The 18,126-nt window shown below is 50.3% G+C and overlaps 1 protein-coding gene across 1 annotated transcript; it reads right to left on the bottom strand.

The window, feature by feature from the left end:
- Window positions 1-15,090: 15,090 nt before the first annotated feature.
- On the bottom strand, window positions 15,091-16,792 carry INSM1 (INSM transcriptional repressor 1; the record flags this gene model as incomplete). The annotated part of the gene is made up of 1 exon (XM_081325999.1): window positions 15,091-16,792. The coding sequence occupies one exon, from the start codon at window positions 16,790-16,792 to the stop codon at window positions 15,428-15,430; it is 1,365 nt and encodes a 454-aa protein (XP_081182125.1). The 3' UTR covers window positions 15,091-15,427.
- Between the last annotated feature and the right edge of the window lie 1,334 nt (window positions 16,793-18,126).

The following is an 18,126-nucleotide window of genomic DNA, read 5'->3' as shown; positions in this document are numbered from 1 at the left end:
TTACATGAGTCTTTTTTATCATGTTCACTTTGATTTGTAAATACTATGAGCGCATTCTTTTCAGGTATGCATTAATTTATAATATGAAATTATAACATACAATTTCTTTTGTGGATTACATTCACAATATCATCAGTCACTCTTATGTGTTCAAGGCCACATACAGCATCTATGATCTGTAGGTTTATTATGCTGGAAAAGAATCTCAAACATAATTTGGGCACTTCTAAATACTAACATTGTATGGTATGCCAGGCTTTGGAATCTTCAATGTGAAACACAATTTGAATATTAATAATAGATTCTGATGAATAGGAACTTCTCAAATGTTAGAGACAGACCCTTTGCTATACCATTTACATACTCAATAGGCAAGAAAATAGAATAGTTGCTGTTGCTATGACATTTTACCAGGCAAACAGACTTTGATGTTTTCCAGGAGCAACAATACAGATTAAAAATGAACTACATCACCAATCTATCTGCAGTTACTTTGTTGAGTTCTTGGTTTGGATTTTCCCCACCCCACTTTTTAAAAAAACTTTATAAATATCTCTATTATTTCAAGTCCTAGATTATATATCATATAATACCAGCACAGATATTCAATAGATAAATAAATAGATAAATAAGGCAACAATAAGTTCCAACAAAAATTAGCTCTTAAAAATGATAAATATGAAAGTATCAGGACAATGCAGCTTTTGAAAAGGTGTATTTCAGCAAAGACTTTTTTAAAAAGAGAAGCAATTAACAGTTACAACCCTAACAGCTTCCAAATATCCTCTTGATTTTTATTTATTTCTTATTTTCCTTAAAAATGTTTTCCTTGCTCAACTCCACCTTGACACATGTTCTATAATATTGCTGTTCCATGTGTCAGATATTTTTAAAGACTTTATTAACTAAAACACATCAGCTGCAATTCTATATTCATTAACCACAATTCTTGAACTGCATTGTTCTAATTTAGAATCTAGAGTCCTTCTGAACTAAATAAGCAGAGTGCCCACAAAAAAACCAGAGGACATTGTCATTTATAAATGTTAGTTATACCCATCTATTAAAAAGGAATCAATAGAATGCAATGCTTTCTTAGGTGTGTAACTGCAAGTATTTCAGTACAATTACAACGAAGTCAAAAACTCCAAATATAGTAGACAAGATACTCAAGATTGCAGTTTTGTCAGGCTCTACATAAACCAGTCCAAAAAGGTTAGATAACATCTTAATACTAAATAAAAAATGAAACATTCCATCTTGGAAAAAATAATAATTCTAATTTACTGGAAAACTTCCATTTTCATTTGATATGAATTTTTGCTCTTGGCTGGAGCAAAAGTCAAGAGTTACCTCTCAATACCTAGGCCCTAGCCGTTTCCTCAATGTGTCGCTAAGCAACATGTTCATAAAGTGTGATGTCACATGACCACATCACTTAGCAATTGAATGGTGGCAGTCACAGTTGCTGTCATAACCAGGATTGCATGGGTTGTTAAATGAGGCTCTCATGTGGCTCCTACGAGGAAGAGACAAGGAGTCCAAGACAAGCAGGCCGGCAGGTGAAAGCTACAGGCTGGGAGGTGGGTGCTGTGGGCAAGCAGTAGGGCGTATATGCCTGTGTGAAAGTTGAAGCAGCACTCTACAGTGGTGGTCTTCAATAATCTTAAGCCTGCTGCCACTTCCCCCTCTACTTCAAGCCCAGCACCAGCCAGAGGGCCACCTCAACCACCGCACCAGGGTGTGTTCATAAATATGGAAGGGCCTCCCTTCTGAGGAAGCAATGGCAGACGGAAATGGAGCTGATGGCCACAAGAGAAAGAGCAGTCGGTGAATGGATCAGCTCCTTGTAATTTCTCTCCAGAACAAGGAGAAAACCAGGATCACACACAAGTGCTCCATATAGAGCAGGGTTGTCAAACTCAATTTCATTGAGGGCCGCATCAGCATTGCGGTTGCCCTCAGGGGGCCGGGTGGGTATGGCCAGGGTGGGCGTGGCCTACTGAGTGGGCGTGGCTAGAGTGCATATGGCCTACTGGGTGGGCGTGGCCAGCTCTACATCGTTCGCATCAAGGGTGCCTATGGGGGCCTGGGCAGGAGTGGGACAGATCTGAGGGTCTCTGGCAGAAGGAGGGTCTCTGGGCCAGGGCCAAGTCAGTGGGGGCCGTTCCCTCACTGTTTCCAGGATGGCTTCGCAGGCCGCATGAAACCACTTCGTGGGCCGGATCCGGCCCCCGGGCCTTGTGTTTGACATGTCTGATATAGAGGCTCTCCATGAGGAGAGTGGAAATCAGTGGACTCTGGCAGGTTTTTGAACTCTTGGAGCCAGGGAGAAAATCATGTTGCTCAGACCATGGTGCCTTCAAACTGACGCTGGGTTTCCTTTCTTGACCACTTTAGGTAATTGCTTGTTAATGGCTTTTTGAATGTTAAGAACCTTCAGAAGGGCAAGTTTGATTATATCAGGTGAGTTTCCTTCTGTGGGGTCCAAATCCCAGTCAGTACCTCCCTTACCAGTAGGGGGTCCTAGGTCCTTGGGCTTCACCTGCCTACCTCAAAATATGAGAGTGACATGAAGTAGGAGAGTCATGCCAGTTCAGATGTTGTCCAGATTAACAAGGTCTGCATCAGATATTGAAGAATCAGGGCAACCTGATGATAAGTGGGGCTATTCATGGAGGAGACACAAGAACCTGGTATTGATGGAATTAGATTAGATTAGATTTATTGAATTTATATGCCGCCCTTCTCCCTAAGGACTCAGGGCGGCTCACAACAAAAAATTTAAGAAACATGGAATACAAAATTTAAAAAAGAATTAAACAGTAAATGTAATAGATACATGACAATTTAACTCAATAAAAGCCAAATTTAAAAAACATAGTCAGTCCAGACCCGCTTGTTGGAATAACCAAGTCTTCAGGTCACGGCGGAAAGACCAAAGGTCAGGGGCCGTCCGCAGCTCCAGAGGCAGTTCATTCCAGAGGGTTGGCACGCCCACAGAGAAAGCTCTCCCCCTGGGGGTTGCTAGACGGCATTGCCTGGCCGATGGCGCCCTGAGGAGGCCGACTCTGTGGGAGCAAACCGGGCAATGGGAGGTTGATAATGGCAGCAGGTGGTCTCACTACTACAACAGTGGATCTAATGAAAGGGGGTGGATGAAACATATGAGTGAACTATGGATGGATAGAAGACCTGCATCCACATTAACTCAGAAACAGCTCTTTACTTAATGCTTCAACATAGTGAAAAGGAAACTACTCTCACAACTTGAGATAACTAACTATACATTACATCCCATTCTCAAGACCTGAAAGAACAATTGGATGTGCAGCCAACTCCTATCACTACCACCTTCCCCATTACAAAGCACAACAGCTGATATGAGGTACAAGGACATGGATAAACTAGCTACAAACAACCCTTGAGCGTGGTTACCAAGGGTCAGTAGAGAAATACCATCAGATTGTATGCTAAAAGATGCCAATAGAACCCCCCCATAACAAGCCCTACTACCACAACTCAAACCACTACACTGATATATGCTACAGCTGCTGTAATCCTGGAGATATCACACACATACACATGCACACACACACACACACACACACAAAACACAGGAAATAAGGTTAGAGGCTAAGATCAAGGCAACTCAAAGACAGTTTGTCTGTTGGTAAAGTTACAGAAAGTGTAAAGATTAGGGATAACACTCAACTACTGAAAAAAAACCTTGCTTCATCTGAAGCCTCAAGACCATTAAACAAAGGCTGCCAGGCGAAGAAAATACACTAGAGAAACAGAGGCCTAGAAGATAAATGCCCTGTTTTCCAACGAACCTGTTCTGAACCAGCCCTCTTCTCGCACCCCTAATCAAAAGAAGAGACTGGAAAGCGTCCAAGGCTAAAAGGCTTCTGCCAAGATTTAATAGTAAACACACAAGAGCTTATCTTCTCAAGCAAAAGAGTTGCTTTCAGCAACCAGCCCCTCCCCAAACACTCCTTTTATAGAGAGCTCAGGGCGTGGTCTCCCTGTGCCTCCTCCCGAGGAGTCCCATAGCCTTCCTTTGTTTGTCCCTGCTCGACTGCCTCCTGCGTCGGGCGTCCTTGAACAGGGCCAGCTGTGGGTCATCATCCTCCGCACTCTCGGGCTCACACAGCTGAGCAGAGGTTCCCGGCTGAGGACTCTGCAAAGTCTCCAAATCATCATCAGCCGGTTCGTTTCCCTCCTCCCCCACATCTGAGTCCTCCGATACATCGGAGCCGGCTGTCGGACCCACAGGCTGACCCTGAGTCACAACACTATCCCGCACCGCAGGGCCCTTCCCCCGGGTCTGCCGATCCGGATGCGGTCGGGATGGGAACTGTTCGTGAAACGCAGTCACCAACGCAGGGGCATGAACGGCGGTCGCGTCTTCCCATGTGAAGTCCTCCGGCCCGTACCCTTTCCACTCGATCAGGTACTGGAAGCGACCTTTCAGCCAGCGGGAATCCCTGATGCTGGCGACCTCGTACTCGGGGGTGCTGTCGCCATCACGAGGTCCTGATGGGGGAGGTTCCGCTTGGCGAAGTGGACAAGCCGGTTGTTCGGGGACCAACAAGGACCGATGGAAGACGGGGTGCACGCGCAGGGAACGTGGCAGAGTTAAACGATAGGCGACCGGGTTGATGACGGCCTCGACTGGGAACGGTCCAAGGTAACGGTGGTCCAGCTTCCTCGCCGGCCGAGTGGATGGTAGGTTCCTGGTGGACAGCCAGACCCGATCCCCCACCGATAGTGGAGGCGTATCCCTTCTCGACCGATCGGCGAACCTCTTGTAGTCGGCCTTGGCCTTCTCTAGCTGCCGTCGCACCAACCGATGGATCGCCTGTAACTCCGCCATGAATTCGTTCGCTGCCGGCTCCGGTGAGTCCACGGGAGAAAGGGGGAAAAACCGGGGGTGATAACCCACATTGGCCAAGAACGGTGTCATCTGCGTGGAGGTGTGCTGCGAGTTGTTAAAGGCAAACTCGGCTATGGCCAAATAGTCCACCCAATTGTCCTGCTGCAGGTTAACGTAGCAGCGCAGATACTGCTCTAAGATGCCGATGACCTTCTCGGTACCCCCGTCGGTCTGAGGATGATGCGCGGACGAGAGGCAAACCTTAATGTCCAACGCCCGCATCAACTCCTGCCAGAAGCGGGCTGTAAACTGGGCCCCCCTATCGGAGACGACTCTATCGGGAAGGCCGTGCAGCCGGAACACCTGTTGGATGAACATGCGACTAGTGGCGCGAGCTGACGGTAAGCCGCGACAGGGGATGAAGTGCGCCATCTTGGTCAACATGTCCACCACCACAAACACTGTCGTGAAGCCGGAGGATGGGGGTAGATCCGTCAGAAAGTCCATGGACACAGCCCCCCAGGGTCTCTTGGGCGTTGGCAAAGGCTGCAGTAAACCAGGCGGGGCCCCTGTCGCTGACTTGGCCTGCCTGCATGGGACGCAGGAGGTGACATAAGACTGGACATCGTGTCGGACTCGGGGCCACCAGAACGTACGGGAGACCAGGTTCAGAGTCTTGAACAGGCCAAAATGCCCCGCAGCCGGGTTATCATGACATTGGCTGAGGACGAGTCCCCTGAGTGGCCCTCCTGGAACATAGAGCCGGTCACGATAATACAGGAGTCCATCCGTGACCGACCAAGGCGAATCTGGCCCCACCTCTTCCTTCCGCTGAGCCACCCACGCCTCCTGCTGCTGCGCCTCCCGGATCCGAGCCCGTATATCCACCGGCTCCCGCACCGCAGCAAAAGACTCGACGGGGATCACGGTCCTGGGCGGAAGCTTGTCTTCCACTCGGGTGTACTCGGGCTTCCTGGACAGAGCATCCGCTCTCTGGTTGTGCCCGCTTGGTATGTACCGCACCCGGAAGTCAAACCTCGCAAAGAAGAGGGACCACCGGATCTGGCGTTGGTTCAAATTCCGAGCGGTCTGCAGGCTTTCCAGATTCTTGTGGTCCGTCCGGACCTCGATTTGATGCCGCGCCCCCTCCAGATGATGCCTCCAAGCCTCGAACGCCGCCTTGATGGCCAGCAGCTCCTTCTCCCAGATGGTATAGTTGCGCTCCGAGGGATTCAATTTCCGAGAGTGATACGCGCAAGGGAAAAGGGTACCGTTGGGCGTCGCTGCCTGGAGCAACACGGCCCCAATGGCAATGTCGGAGGCGTCCGCCTCCACGACAAACGGCCGTTGCGGGTCAGGATGCTTCAAGATGGGCTCCTTCATGAAGGCGTCCTTCAAAGCTTGGAACGCCTGTTGTTCGGGGGCGTTCCACTGGAACCGAGTCTTCTTCTGCAGGAGCCGGGTGAGGGGGGCTGTCAAGGCAGCAAAGCCAGGGATGAATGTCCGATAGTAGTTGGCAAATCCAAGAAGTCGCTGAACATCCTTCACGCGACGCGGGGGTTGCCAACTCTGCAACGACTCAACTTTACTCGGTTCCATGGCGATGCCCTCAGGAGAAATGCGGTGGCCCAAGAAATCAATGGTCACCTGGTAGAACTGGCACTTCTCCAACTTGGCAAACAGCCGATGTTTCCGGAGGCGCTGCAGGACCTGACGGAGATGCTGATGATGCGCTTCACGCGACGGGGAGTAAATCAGGATGTCGTCCAGGTAAATCACAACAAACTGGTCCAACAGATCCCGAAAGATGTCATTCATAAAATGCTGAAACACAGCGGGGGCGTTGGTCAGGCCAAACGGCATCACCGTGTACTCGAAATGTCCATAGCGAGTACCAAACGCCGTCTTCCACTCATCACCCGGCCGAACCCTGACGAGGTTGTAAGCTCCACGCAGGTCCAGTTTCGTGAAGATCTTAGCCTCCCGGAGTCGGTCCAAGAGCTCGGGGATGAGGGGCAGCGGGTAGCGGTTACGCACCGTGATAGCGTTGAGTTTCCGGTAGTCACAGCAAAGCCGTAACTCGCCCGACTTCTTTTTGACGAAGAGCACGGGCGCAGACACTGGCGAGGACGAGGGCCGGATGAAACCACGAGCCAAGTTCTTTGTCAGGAAGTCCCGCAATGCAGCCAACTCGGGCTCCGACATGGAGTACAAACGCCCCACTGGGAGAGGCGCATCAGGGACTAGGTCAATGGAGCAGTCGTAGGGCCTGTGCGGGGGTAATTGGTCCGCCTCTGACTCGCTGAACACGTCAGCAAAGTCCGACAGTTCGGGAGGCAAGGAAACCCCTGGGGAACCCTCCACCTGGCCGGCACAGATATGGCGGGTGTGGTCCACGCACTGCAAACTTGGGAAGGTGACCAAGTTCTGAGACCAATAGATCTGTGGATCATGCGCCCGGAGCCACGCCAGTCCCAAGACCACGGGGAAGTGCAGATCCGAAGTGACGTAGAACTGAATGGCCTCCACATGGGTACTGATGGCCATACACACGGGTTGCGTGGCGGCCGTGATAGGCCCGGACAGGAGCACTCGACCATCGATGGTCTCCACAAGCATGGGCGGATCCACTGGACACTGGGGAACAGCCCATTTGGCCACAAAGGCCGAATCCATAAAGTTAGTGGTAGCCCCAGAGTCAATTAAGGCATGGACCGGAATCCCCTCTGGCTTGCCAGGGAGGATCAGTCGTGCCTCCAGAATCAAATGCCGTGGAGGTTCACAGGCACCGTCGGAACGGCGTCGCTCGGCGTGATCGTTGTGGGTCGCCCGATCTTTCACACCGTCTAGATCGGGCTCGGGCCGTTTCCCGATAGCAAAGCAGGGGACTTTCTCGGGGCAGGCTTGGTCACTGACGCCCGCTGACGCTTCTTCGGGCAAGAAGCAGCCAAATGTCCAGGGTCCCCACAGTAAAAACACAACCCCTCCGATCGTCGTCTGTCCATTTCCGTCACCGATAGACGGGACCTGGCGGCACCCAGCTCCATTGGCTCCTCCCTCTGGACTGGGGGCTCACGCACAACAGGGGCGGCAGGGGTCTGTGGGGTGGCACGGCGACTCTTACGCTGCTGCAGCCGGGCATCGATCCGCAGACAAAGATGGATCAGCCCATTCAGGTCTGAGGGAATGTCCACGCGGGCCAGCTCATCCAACATCTCCTCTGACAAGCCATCCTGAAAGGCATCCACGAGCGCAGCCTCATTCCAGGCGGAATCCTGGCTAAGCAGCCGGAAATCGCTGATATAGGCCTGTAGAGGGCGCTGACCCTGCCTCAAAGCTTTCAGGCGTCGGGTGGCGGTCTGCGCCTTAATCGGGTCCTCGTACATGAGGCGCATATGGTCACAAAACCCCCCAAAGTTATCCAACAAAGGGCTAGGCTGTGCCAACAGAGGCGTGCCCCAACGAGCTGCATCTCCCGACAGAAGGCTCAACACGAATCCCACCTTATCTCGGTCAGTGGGGAAATCAGCTGCTCTCACGCTGATATAAAGCTGGCATTGTCCCAGGAAGGCAGGAAACAGTTCTGGTTTACCAGCAAATTTATCCGGCATAGCTATCTGACATTTCCTCCTGGGTGGGGGGGCAGCATGTACCTGAGCCTGCAGTTGTGCCACCTGAGTGGCCAGCAAGGTGAGTTGCTGGTTGAGCTGGGCATTCTCGGCAAGAAGCTGCTCCATCGTAGTATTAAGGGGTGGGCGGCTGAAAGCAAACTGTTCTGAACCAGCCCTCTTCTCGCACCCCTAATCAAAAGAAGAGACTGGAAAGCGTCCAAGGCTAAAAGGCTTCTGCCAAGATTTAATAGTAAACACACAAGAGCTTATCTTCTCAAGCAAAAGAGTTGCTTTCAGCAACCAGCCCCTCCCCAAACACTCCTTTTATAGAGAGCTCAGGGCGTGGTCTCCCTGTGCCTCCTCCCGAGGAGTCCCATAGCCTTCCTTTGTTTGTCCCTGCTCGACTGCCTCCTGCGTCGGGCGTCCTTGAACAGGGCCAGCTGTGGGTCATCATCCTCCGCACTCTCGGGCTCACACAGCTGAGCAGAGGTTCCCGGCTGAGGACTCTGCAAAGTCTCCAAATCATCATCAGCCGGTTCGTTTCCCTCCTCCCCCACATCTGAGTCCTCCGATACATCGGAGCCGGCTGTCGGACCCACAGGCTGACCCTGAGTCACAACAGAACCATCCAAAGTGCATTCCCAACTGCAATGCAATGACACAGCCTGGATATTATCCACACCCACTGGCTAAACCATCTAACATCAGTGCATAAACACCTAGTAGTACATACAAACCAGCTACTAGCAGCAGGATCCTATCCAGACTGGCTAACACAAAGACGACCAGTGCTGATCATAAAAGGCCCCCACAAGGGAACAGCACCATCCAGTTGTTGGCCAATAACCTGCCTCCCCAACTACATGAAAAGTCCTATCAGGCATCATAGCCACTAGATAATATGAAAGCTAAGATCCTGTGGGACTTCCATATACAGATAGGCAGGTGCTAGCCAATTAACCAAAAAGTTATAAATGAAATATGGGGCTGGATGGATTTGAAATAAGATTCTAAAATTAATCACAAAAATACTTTGAGTTGTTTACAATTTTACAAAACACACACACACACAAAGATGACCAGAGGGAGACAGAAAACTGAAAGAAGAGACCCTTGATACAGAATGAAGCAACTTTATTTGACTTTGGAAGAATGCAAGTTTAATATTTCAGAACAATGCACTAGGAAATTACTGTTAAGAATGTCTACTGTTTAAAAAAAGGATTCAGAGGAAGTTATGGAAAACAAAGACTTACTGGATAAAACAGATTGATGCTGATTTGAATGTGGATCTGAAAATGGATTTTAGAATGTCAAGCTACAAGAACGGAATGGAAAAACAATATTACACTAAATTTACAAATGAAACCTGCTGATATTTTAATAGTTAAAGGGGACATACAAGTAATATATCAGAAGAATGACTTGGATAGCTTTCTTATTTTACGTTTATAAAAGAGAGGTGTTAAACTTGTAAAGGAGTTTCTGAGAGGAGACATAGAAAATTATGCTTTCAGGGCTTCTAATGTACTGCTTTCACTGGACAAGGTCTTAAAAATTCGGGGAAATATTTAGAAATGTATGTGCCTTGAAAGTAGCTCATGTTGAACTGTATAATACAGTCAATCTCAGGAGCTGACCACAGGAAATGTTTTATGGAATTTTGTTTATCATGAAATGCTTTCCAATAATTTTTATGTCGTACTTTATAGAATTTGCCAAACTTCCAATTCCACAGGAGTCATAGCTCCCAGATTTTGGATGCCTTTTGTAGGAGCCCATTTGAAATACCTTGGTTGAAAATGTTTTGCTTTATGATGCCCCATTTCGCCCAGTTAAAGGTTACCTACACAAGAGTTTTAGTAGTATGTAATTTCTAAAATATATGTGTTTCCTCTTTCTGAATTCAGACAAAATCCTGCATATTCATTACTGATCTCAAAGAAGATAATCTTGAGGAAAATAATAAGACCAGTGTCACCACTAAAGAGACATTGGAAGATTTAACACCTCTTGATTGAAGAAAGATAAATGCTTCTTTTTTACACTTAACCAGCTCATTAATGCAATAATTTCTGCTCAACACAAGAAAAAACAATGCAAGAACATTCTTCCCCCTCATCCCCAACAGAAGATGATATAAATTGTATACATAACATATAATTTCATTCCCTGGATTGCATACACCTGCTTAAAATGACCAGGATTCCTGGATATTTAAGCAACATTAAATAGGTTTATCTTTGAAGTGCCACAGCAGAAGTCATTCTTTTATTATTGAGTGCAATATGTAATGTACGTGTAGTTACGTGTGAAACAGAATGAAGGTTTTCATTCTAATATTAAGTCACCTGGAGTCACCCAAGCTAGTGGCATACAAATAATCGTCACAAATTATAAATAATAAATTGTGGGAAAGGGCAAGTCAAACAGAACGTTCAGACAAATCTCACATGTGGGTCAGCTGATGAGAAATCTTTCACATGTAAGAAATTTAAGCACACCGGCAGGGCATCCATGAAGGAGGTCAACCACCCAGTTGAAGTCCTGCCTCTTTTGTTATATGCATATAAAAAGGGGTGATGCAGTGTAGCCACCCATTTTGACTTTTCAGGCATCTTCCCCAGCTCTTGTGGGGCGCAGGGTAAGCAAAGTGCCCCTTCTGGCATCCTAGCAGCCCTCGGGAGCTGAATTTCTAAGCACTCTGCCCAGGAGAGAAATGCCTCGAGATTACGTAGAAATTGCTCAGCACCGCTGGAAGGGGGAAAAAAACCAACAACAACTAAAACTCCTCTCCGATAAGGCGAAGTATTGGCAAAATACTAAATACTGCCAAGAGAAATTTTTCTCCGAAACTTCACGTCCTACGGACAAGGAAGGCAGCCGCGGGCCAGAGAGCCACGGATGACGAAATAATCTTGAGAACTGCTGCCCTGGAGACCGGCGGCGACCCCCGCCTTCGGGGAAGCGGAAGGGCTCCTGAAGGCCGCAGACAAAGCGGGGAAGGAGGGCAGGAGCTGTTGTGTCGGGGAGGGGAGGGGGGGGGGTGTATTTCTTAGATGCAAGCCGAGCCCTTCCGTTTTTGCCAGGGGTCTTCAAACTCGGCCCTTTTATGACTCATGGACTTCAACTCCCAGAATTCCTCAGCCAGGCACGCTGGCTGAGGAATTCTGGGAGTTGAAGTCCAATGAGTCATAAAAAGGCCAGGTTTGAAGACCCCTGGTTTTTGCTGTTGCGCCTCCTGCCTCTGAAATATCTGGGAGGAATTACTAAGAGCCCCCACCCCCCCAAGCGCGCGTGGCCTTTCCTCTGAAGCGCGCCTTGCAAGACGCGCCGCCTCGGCTGCGGAGCTGCAACCACCTTTAGCGAAGCGGGCGGCGGCCAGGCCGGAAATGGGCGACGCTGTATGAAAACCCAGAGCGTGGTCGTCAGGGTCACCTGGCCTGGCCCAACCTGCGGCGGCTTCCCTTCTGCTCAGTTCCCGCCTCGGTCTCTGGAGGGCAGCCGTAGCCCCCTGGCCGATATGCGTGCAAGGCAGGGCCTCCTTGCCTTTGGAAGGGGCACCAGCCAAGAGATGGCGGCTTTCTGCAGGCCTCCATGGAAGAATAATAATAAGTTGGAAGGGACCTTGGAGGTCATCTAGTCCAAGCCCCTGCTCAGGCAGGAAACCCTATACCATTTCAGACAAATGGCTGTCCAGCCTCTTCTTAAAAACTTCCAGTGTTGGAGCATTCACCGCTTCTGGAGGCAGGTTGTTCCACTGGTTAATTGTTCTAACTGTCAGGAAGTTTTTCCTTAGTTCTAGGTTGCTTCTCTCCTTGACTAGTTTCCATCTGTTGCTTCTTGTCCTGCCTTTGGGCGCTTTGGAGAATAGCTTGACTCCCTCTTCTATGTGGCAGCCTCTGAGATATTGGAACACTGCTATCATGTCCCCCCCTTGTCCTTCTTTTCATTAAACTAGACATACCCAATTCCAGCAGCCGGTCCTTATATGTTTTAGTCTCCATTCCCCTAATCCTCTTTGTTGCTCTTCTCTGTAGTCTCAACATCTTTTTTACATCGTGGTGACCAAAACTGGATGCAGTATTCCAAGTGTGGCCTTACCAAGGCATTGTAAAGTGGTATTAATACTTCACGTGATCTTGATTCCATGCCTCTGTTAATGCAGCCTAGCACTGTGTTGGCTTTTTGGCAGCTGCAGCACACTGCTGGCTCATATTTAAGTGATTGTCCACTAGGACTCTGAGATCCCTCTCACAGTTACTACTATTGAGCAAGGTACCCCCTATACTATATCTGTACATTTGCTTTTTTCTTGCCTAAATGTAGAACCTTACTTTTTTCACCATTGTATTTCATTTTGTTAGATAGCACCCAGTGTTCAAGTCTGTCCAGATCCTCCTGTATCTTAAGCCTGTTTTCTGGAGTGTTGGTTATTCCTGCCAGCTTGGTGTCATCTGCAAATTTGGTGAGTTCCCCATTTATCCCTTCGTCCAAATCGTTGATGAAGATGTTGAAGAGCACTGGGCCCAGAGCAGAGCCCTGAGGCACCACACTACATACTTCCCTCCATGTAGATGCGGTTCCATTGAGGCTGAGTACAGCCTGTCAGCCAGCTACAAATCCATCTGGTGGTGATGCTGTCTAACCCACATTTTTCTATCTTATCAAGTAGTAGGTTGTGATCTACTTTATCAAATGCCTTACTGAAGTCCAAGTAAATTATATCTACAGCATTCCTCTGGTCCACTAATTTTGTAACTTGGTCAAAGAATGCAATAAGATTTGTCTGGCATGGTCTGTTTTTGGCAAACCCATGTTGGCTTTTAATGATGACTTTGTTTGCATCAATGTGTTCGCTGAAGGGAGACTGGTCTGCAAGAGGGGGGTGAAAAATCAGATTGTTTTGGGAATAAATGAGGGTTCAAGCCAAAAGGAGTTTTCCCCTTGTTTTGGTTTTCCAACCACGCTCACATCCAGCCAGGAAACTCCATCAAAATGAATGAGACTCACCTGGAACAAATCCACAAAGAACTGGGCTGTAGTTCTGTACTTACCATTGAGTTCTATGGAGCCTGGTAGCATTTCCTTTCCCTGGAACTTTGTTCTGCCCAACAACTTGTGCTGGAAGACATTTCCTCTCCCTCCATGCTCCACAGCATCCAGAAGAAAAACCCCAATTTTCTTCCAAACTATTTGGAAAATCTGCTAAAAATAAGTTTATTCATTTTCCTGCATTAAAATACTGGTAAATGCAGGACTTTGGAGTGGTTTCTTGCATTCAGTACAATAAGAGGAAAATGAAATTTAGGTGCGGGTGGAAAGTAGGTCTCTGAAAGGTGAGTTGCAGCAGGATAAGAGTGCTTGAAGGTTCTCCAGAGCAGGGTTTTTCTAGGAAGCACCTAGAAACGGTGCTTATGCTCCCTTAGTCTAACTCAAAGGATGGCCACCAGGCTGTCTGTCACTAGGGTCACTCTGCATTCCTTTTCCAAAGGACGTTTAACTCTTTGTTTCTGGGGCCGAGCTCAGGCAATGAAATGAGAAATCTGGAATGAATGTGGTGAGCTCTGATACTTATTAGGCCTTTGCATCTAGATTGAAGAAAGAGATGCTCCCCCCCAAATTGCAGATAATTCACAATTGCCAGCTTGCAACTTATTTAAATACTAAAAAGTACAAAACTTTTATTTTTCAACTGCAGCCTCAGCAATCCCAATGGAGTAAACTTGGCCAACCAGAATGATTAAAGCATAGAAAGATGAAAAAAACCCAAGTACACTTGAATTTGAAAATATTTTATTTGGATAATAAATAATTATACAGTTAAAACAGTTCTATTGAAGCATTCTATAAATAGCTAACAGTTAAGAAAATAATGTGTGTAGAAAAGAGATTGCATCTAAAAGCTGAGCTGTTTAAGAGCTCTCCAAGCAAGAATTAAGAGTTGCAGTTGTATGGTTTATTCTAGATATAAAAGTTAAATCCCTTTCAGCAGATTTGTGTTATTGTTTTTTTAAAAAGGTAATCATGCAATCCCATGTATGTTTACCTAGAAACGAGCCCCACACATTTCAGAAGGACTTATTTCCAGGGAAATGAGTTTGGGAGTGCAGCACTTAAGAGCACAGTGAAATGGTAAGAGAAAGGCAAAGCACATCAAAAATGATATAAACACCATGATTAATAAATAACCAATAAATAACAATTGTGCATAAATCAACATATACACAGAGTGTCAACAAATATCTCTAGTTCAAAAAAGAAAGAAACCGCAACGGTTGGCATTTTATAATATTAAGGCAGCGTCTACAACATTATTCAACAACAATAAAGTCAAGGCAATTGTGGCTATACTAACCAAAGTTATATTTTAAGCGGTTTAATTTTGTTCACATACAAAATAAAATTTAAGGAACAGAACCAACCAACGACAACAAAAAGGTAAAGCCAGATCCCAGCAGTTCACAAGCCATAATAAAGCTAATCAAGTAGGTAAATGTTCAGTTCATAGCCTGTGAAATGTAAAGGCATCCATCATCATTCCTTAAGATTCACTCGGGACAGCAGGAGAACGGGATTTTTTTTTCTTTCTTTAAAATAGCTCGGACACTTTGGAGCAGCTCCGGGTGCAAGGAAGAGGGATGGGCTGCTCCAGAGCGCGCCCTCCGAGCGGCACAGATAAAACGCCTTAAACCCCAGCATCACACAGATGCTCAGCGGCTGGCAGGGGTCGGTGGGAGGGAGAGCCCTACGAAACAACAGCAGCAGCAGCTGAAGAAGGATTGTTGCCGGTTGGCAAACTGACCCGCCCCGGACTTCTGCGGGAAAGGCGAGAAGGGCCAGCGAAGTCCTTGCCATTCCGCAGGTCAGGCTAGCGGGTGGGCGGCGGTCGGTCGGCCGGCGCTGGTGCTGGAGGCAAGGCACTGCGGGACTCCCTCTAGCAGGCTGGCCGCACGGGGACCTGGAGCAAGATGACCTGCCGGTTCTCCGAGGGATGGCATTTGTTGATGTGGCGGGTGAGGCCTGGCGAGCTGTAAAATGTCGCTGGGCAGTATTTGCAGGGGAAGGCCTGGGCGGCGTGGAGCGCGCGCAGGTGACGCTCCTGACCGCTCTTACTGGGGAAGGTCTCTCCGCACACCGGGCAGAGGTGGCACTCCCCGGACAAGCTCAGCGGGCTGTGGCCGGCGGCCGCCGCCTCTTCCAGACAAGGCTCGGGAAGCGGGCGAGCCTGGGACAAGCCGTCAAGGGGCTCGTGGTGGAGCGGCAGGTGCTTACGCAGGGCGCTCTGGCGTCGGAAGCGCTTGGCGCAACGCGGGCAGGTGAATTCCTCGGCTCCGGCGGCCTCCGGTTCTCCGCTGCTGCCGCCCCCACCGCTCCCGGGACTCGGCGTATCCCGCTCGCTGCTGCTGCTACTACTGTTGCCGCCGCCTCCCTTGGCAGTCTCCTCCGGAACAGGCTTGGCTTTGGTCGGGGGGCCGTTGACTGGCCGGGGCTTGTGCCATCGGCGATGCGAGGCCAGGTTGGCCGGACAACTGAAGAGCTTGTCGCACTCGGGACAGCGGTACTCGACGCGCACGATACGCGAGCACTTGTGCTGAGCCAGAGCCAGCGGGTCCGGGTAGCGTTCCTTGCACAGTTGGCAGATGAATTCGCCCAGCGGCTGAACGCTCCCCGTTCTCAGCCCCGCGGCCGAGCTAGGCGGCGGCTGCTGCTGCTGCGCTTGCTGCGTCGCCGGAGCAGGCTCCGGCGGCCCTTCTTTGATCCGCAGCCCCAGCACCGGCGACGTAGTCACCTCGTCCTCGAAGTGCAACTTGCGCGCTGCTTTGGCCTTTCTGCCCTGAGACCGCTTCGATGCGCCCGGGCTCGGCCCATGGCTGCGCTGAGGAGCAGGCGGCGGGCCAGAAGCGATGGCGGCGGCGACTGCCCAAAGCTTGAGCTCTCCTCCAGGGCCCAAGAGTAACGGTTCCGACGCCGGGAAGGACTCAGCCGAGACGGGCGAGGCCAGGTGGAGGTTCCGTTCCTCGCTCACCGCTCGCGCTGGACTGTGCAGCGGCGCCGGCGAAGAAGGGCCCTCCGGCGTCCCAAACTGCGGCACCGCGGGCGCAGGCAGAAGCGCTGTTTCGGCGGATTCCGAGGCAGAAGCCGCGCTGGGGAAGTGAGGGGCGGGAAAAGGTGGAGGAACCAAGAGTTGCACCGGATCGCCTCCTTCCTCCAGCCCAGCGGCCGGGTAGCAGGAGCAACGCGTCCGGTAAGAGATGGGCGTAGGTCTGCGACTCCTCTTCACCAAAAAGCCCCGGGGCATCCTCGGGCAGCTCCGGAAGGCGTCCGCGGCTGGTGATGCTGCTGCCTCAGTCTCTCAGCGCCAAGCGCGCTTCTAGCATCCAGCTGGTCCTTCCTTCGACCACCCCGCCTTCCCTCCGTCAGCCGAGCCAAGCGGGAGAGAGAAATAGAGGTTGGTGGTGGTGGTGCGGGAGGAGGAGGCCTGGCCTCGCCTCCTCACTTCGCACGCTCGCAGTCTGTGCTGCGGCGGACTCCCCGGGCGTCCCCGCCAGAGCGCCACGGCCGCCGCCTCTCGGTGATGTCGCCCCCCCCAGTCGCCCAGCCTCACCGCCCGCTTTTTAAGGGGGGAGGACAGCATTGTTCTGGCCTCCTGCTCCTCCCCGGAGCCAATCAGCGCTTCCCGCGGCTGCTCCATTGGCTTTGAGGCAGAAAGGGGGCAGGCGCCCGCCGAGCTAGTGGCTGAGCTAGGTAGGGCGCAGCAGATGTACCTGAGGGGTTCGGCGCTTCTCTTTTCTTTTCGTTTTCCCTCCCCCTCCTCCTTTTCTTTTCTTAGGTCTTCCCTTCCCCCTGCCCTCCTTGTCCCCCCAAAAGGCACACGCCCAGCTCCGCCTCCTTTCACGGTCTGCTGCTTTTCTATGGGAAGGCGCACGTGCCTCCCTTTTGTGTCTTTTCTCCAGGCGGGGCACAGGAGCTGCCAAATCGACATATCCATCAACATGACAATAAGGGATGGGGAGGACGAGTGTGTTGGCAGTTAGGGGGGGAGGAAAGAGAGAGCCTTGTCCACACCTCCGCGAGCAAAATAGCAACAAAAGAGAAGAATGAGTCGAAATATGTCAAGAAGAGGGCAAAATGCAGGCGGGAGAAAAGGAGGGAGCCGCGAACGGCGCGGAGCGAGAGAAGGACGCCAATTGTTTAAAAGCCCTCTGGGGCCGGGAAAATCCTGAGGAAAGGAACGGCTATAGAAATCGCGGGGCGCGCGAGCTTCTAGTGGAACAGACGCAGCCCAGCGCCACGCATGGGCGGGGGGGGAGGGAGGGAGGAAAGAGGGACAAGGCGACGCGCGCGAGCCCGGCCGCGCCTCCAACCGCTTGTTGTCTTCGCCGAGGCAAAAGCTCGCGGAGAAGAGCTTTGTCCGCAGAAAGAACTGCGGCTGCGCTGGCGCTTTTGAGGGGAAAAAAAAAAAACAACCAACCACTCTCGCAACTCTTCCCTGCCGTCCGGCTTAATCCTGTACAAACCTACTCGAGAGTAAACCCGTAAAGTTTTTTTAATTTTTTTAATTACATTTATATCCCGCCCTTCTCCGAAGACTCAGGGCGGCTTACAAGCTTAGCAGTTCAGTGGGGCATGGCT

The sequence above is a fragment of the Vipera berus genome (assembly GCF_964194415.1).
Source record: "Vipera berus genome assembly, chromosome: 3".
Lineage (NCBI taxonomy): Eukaryota > Metazoa > Chordata > Lepidosauria > Squamata > Viperidae > Vipera > Vipera berus.
The sequence above is the reverse complement of the archived record's forward strand: the minus strand, read 5'-3'. Positions and strand labels throughout refer to the sequence as shown.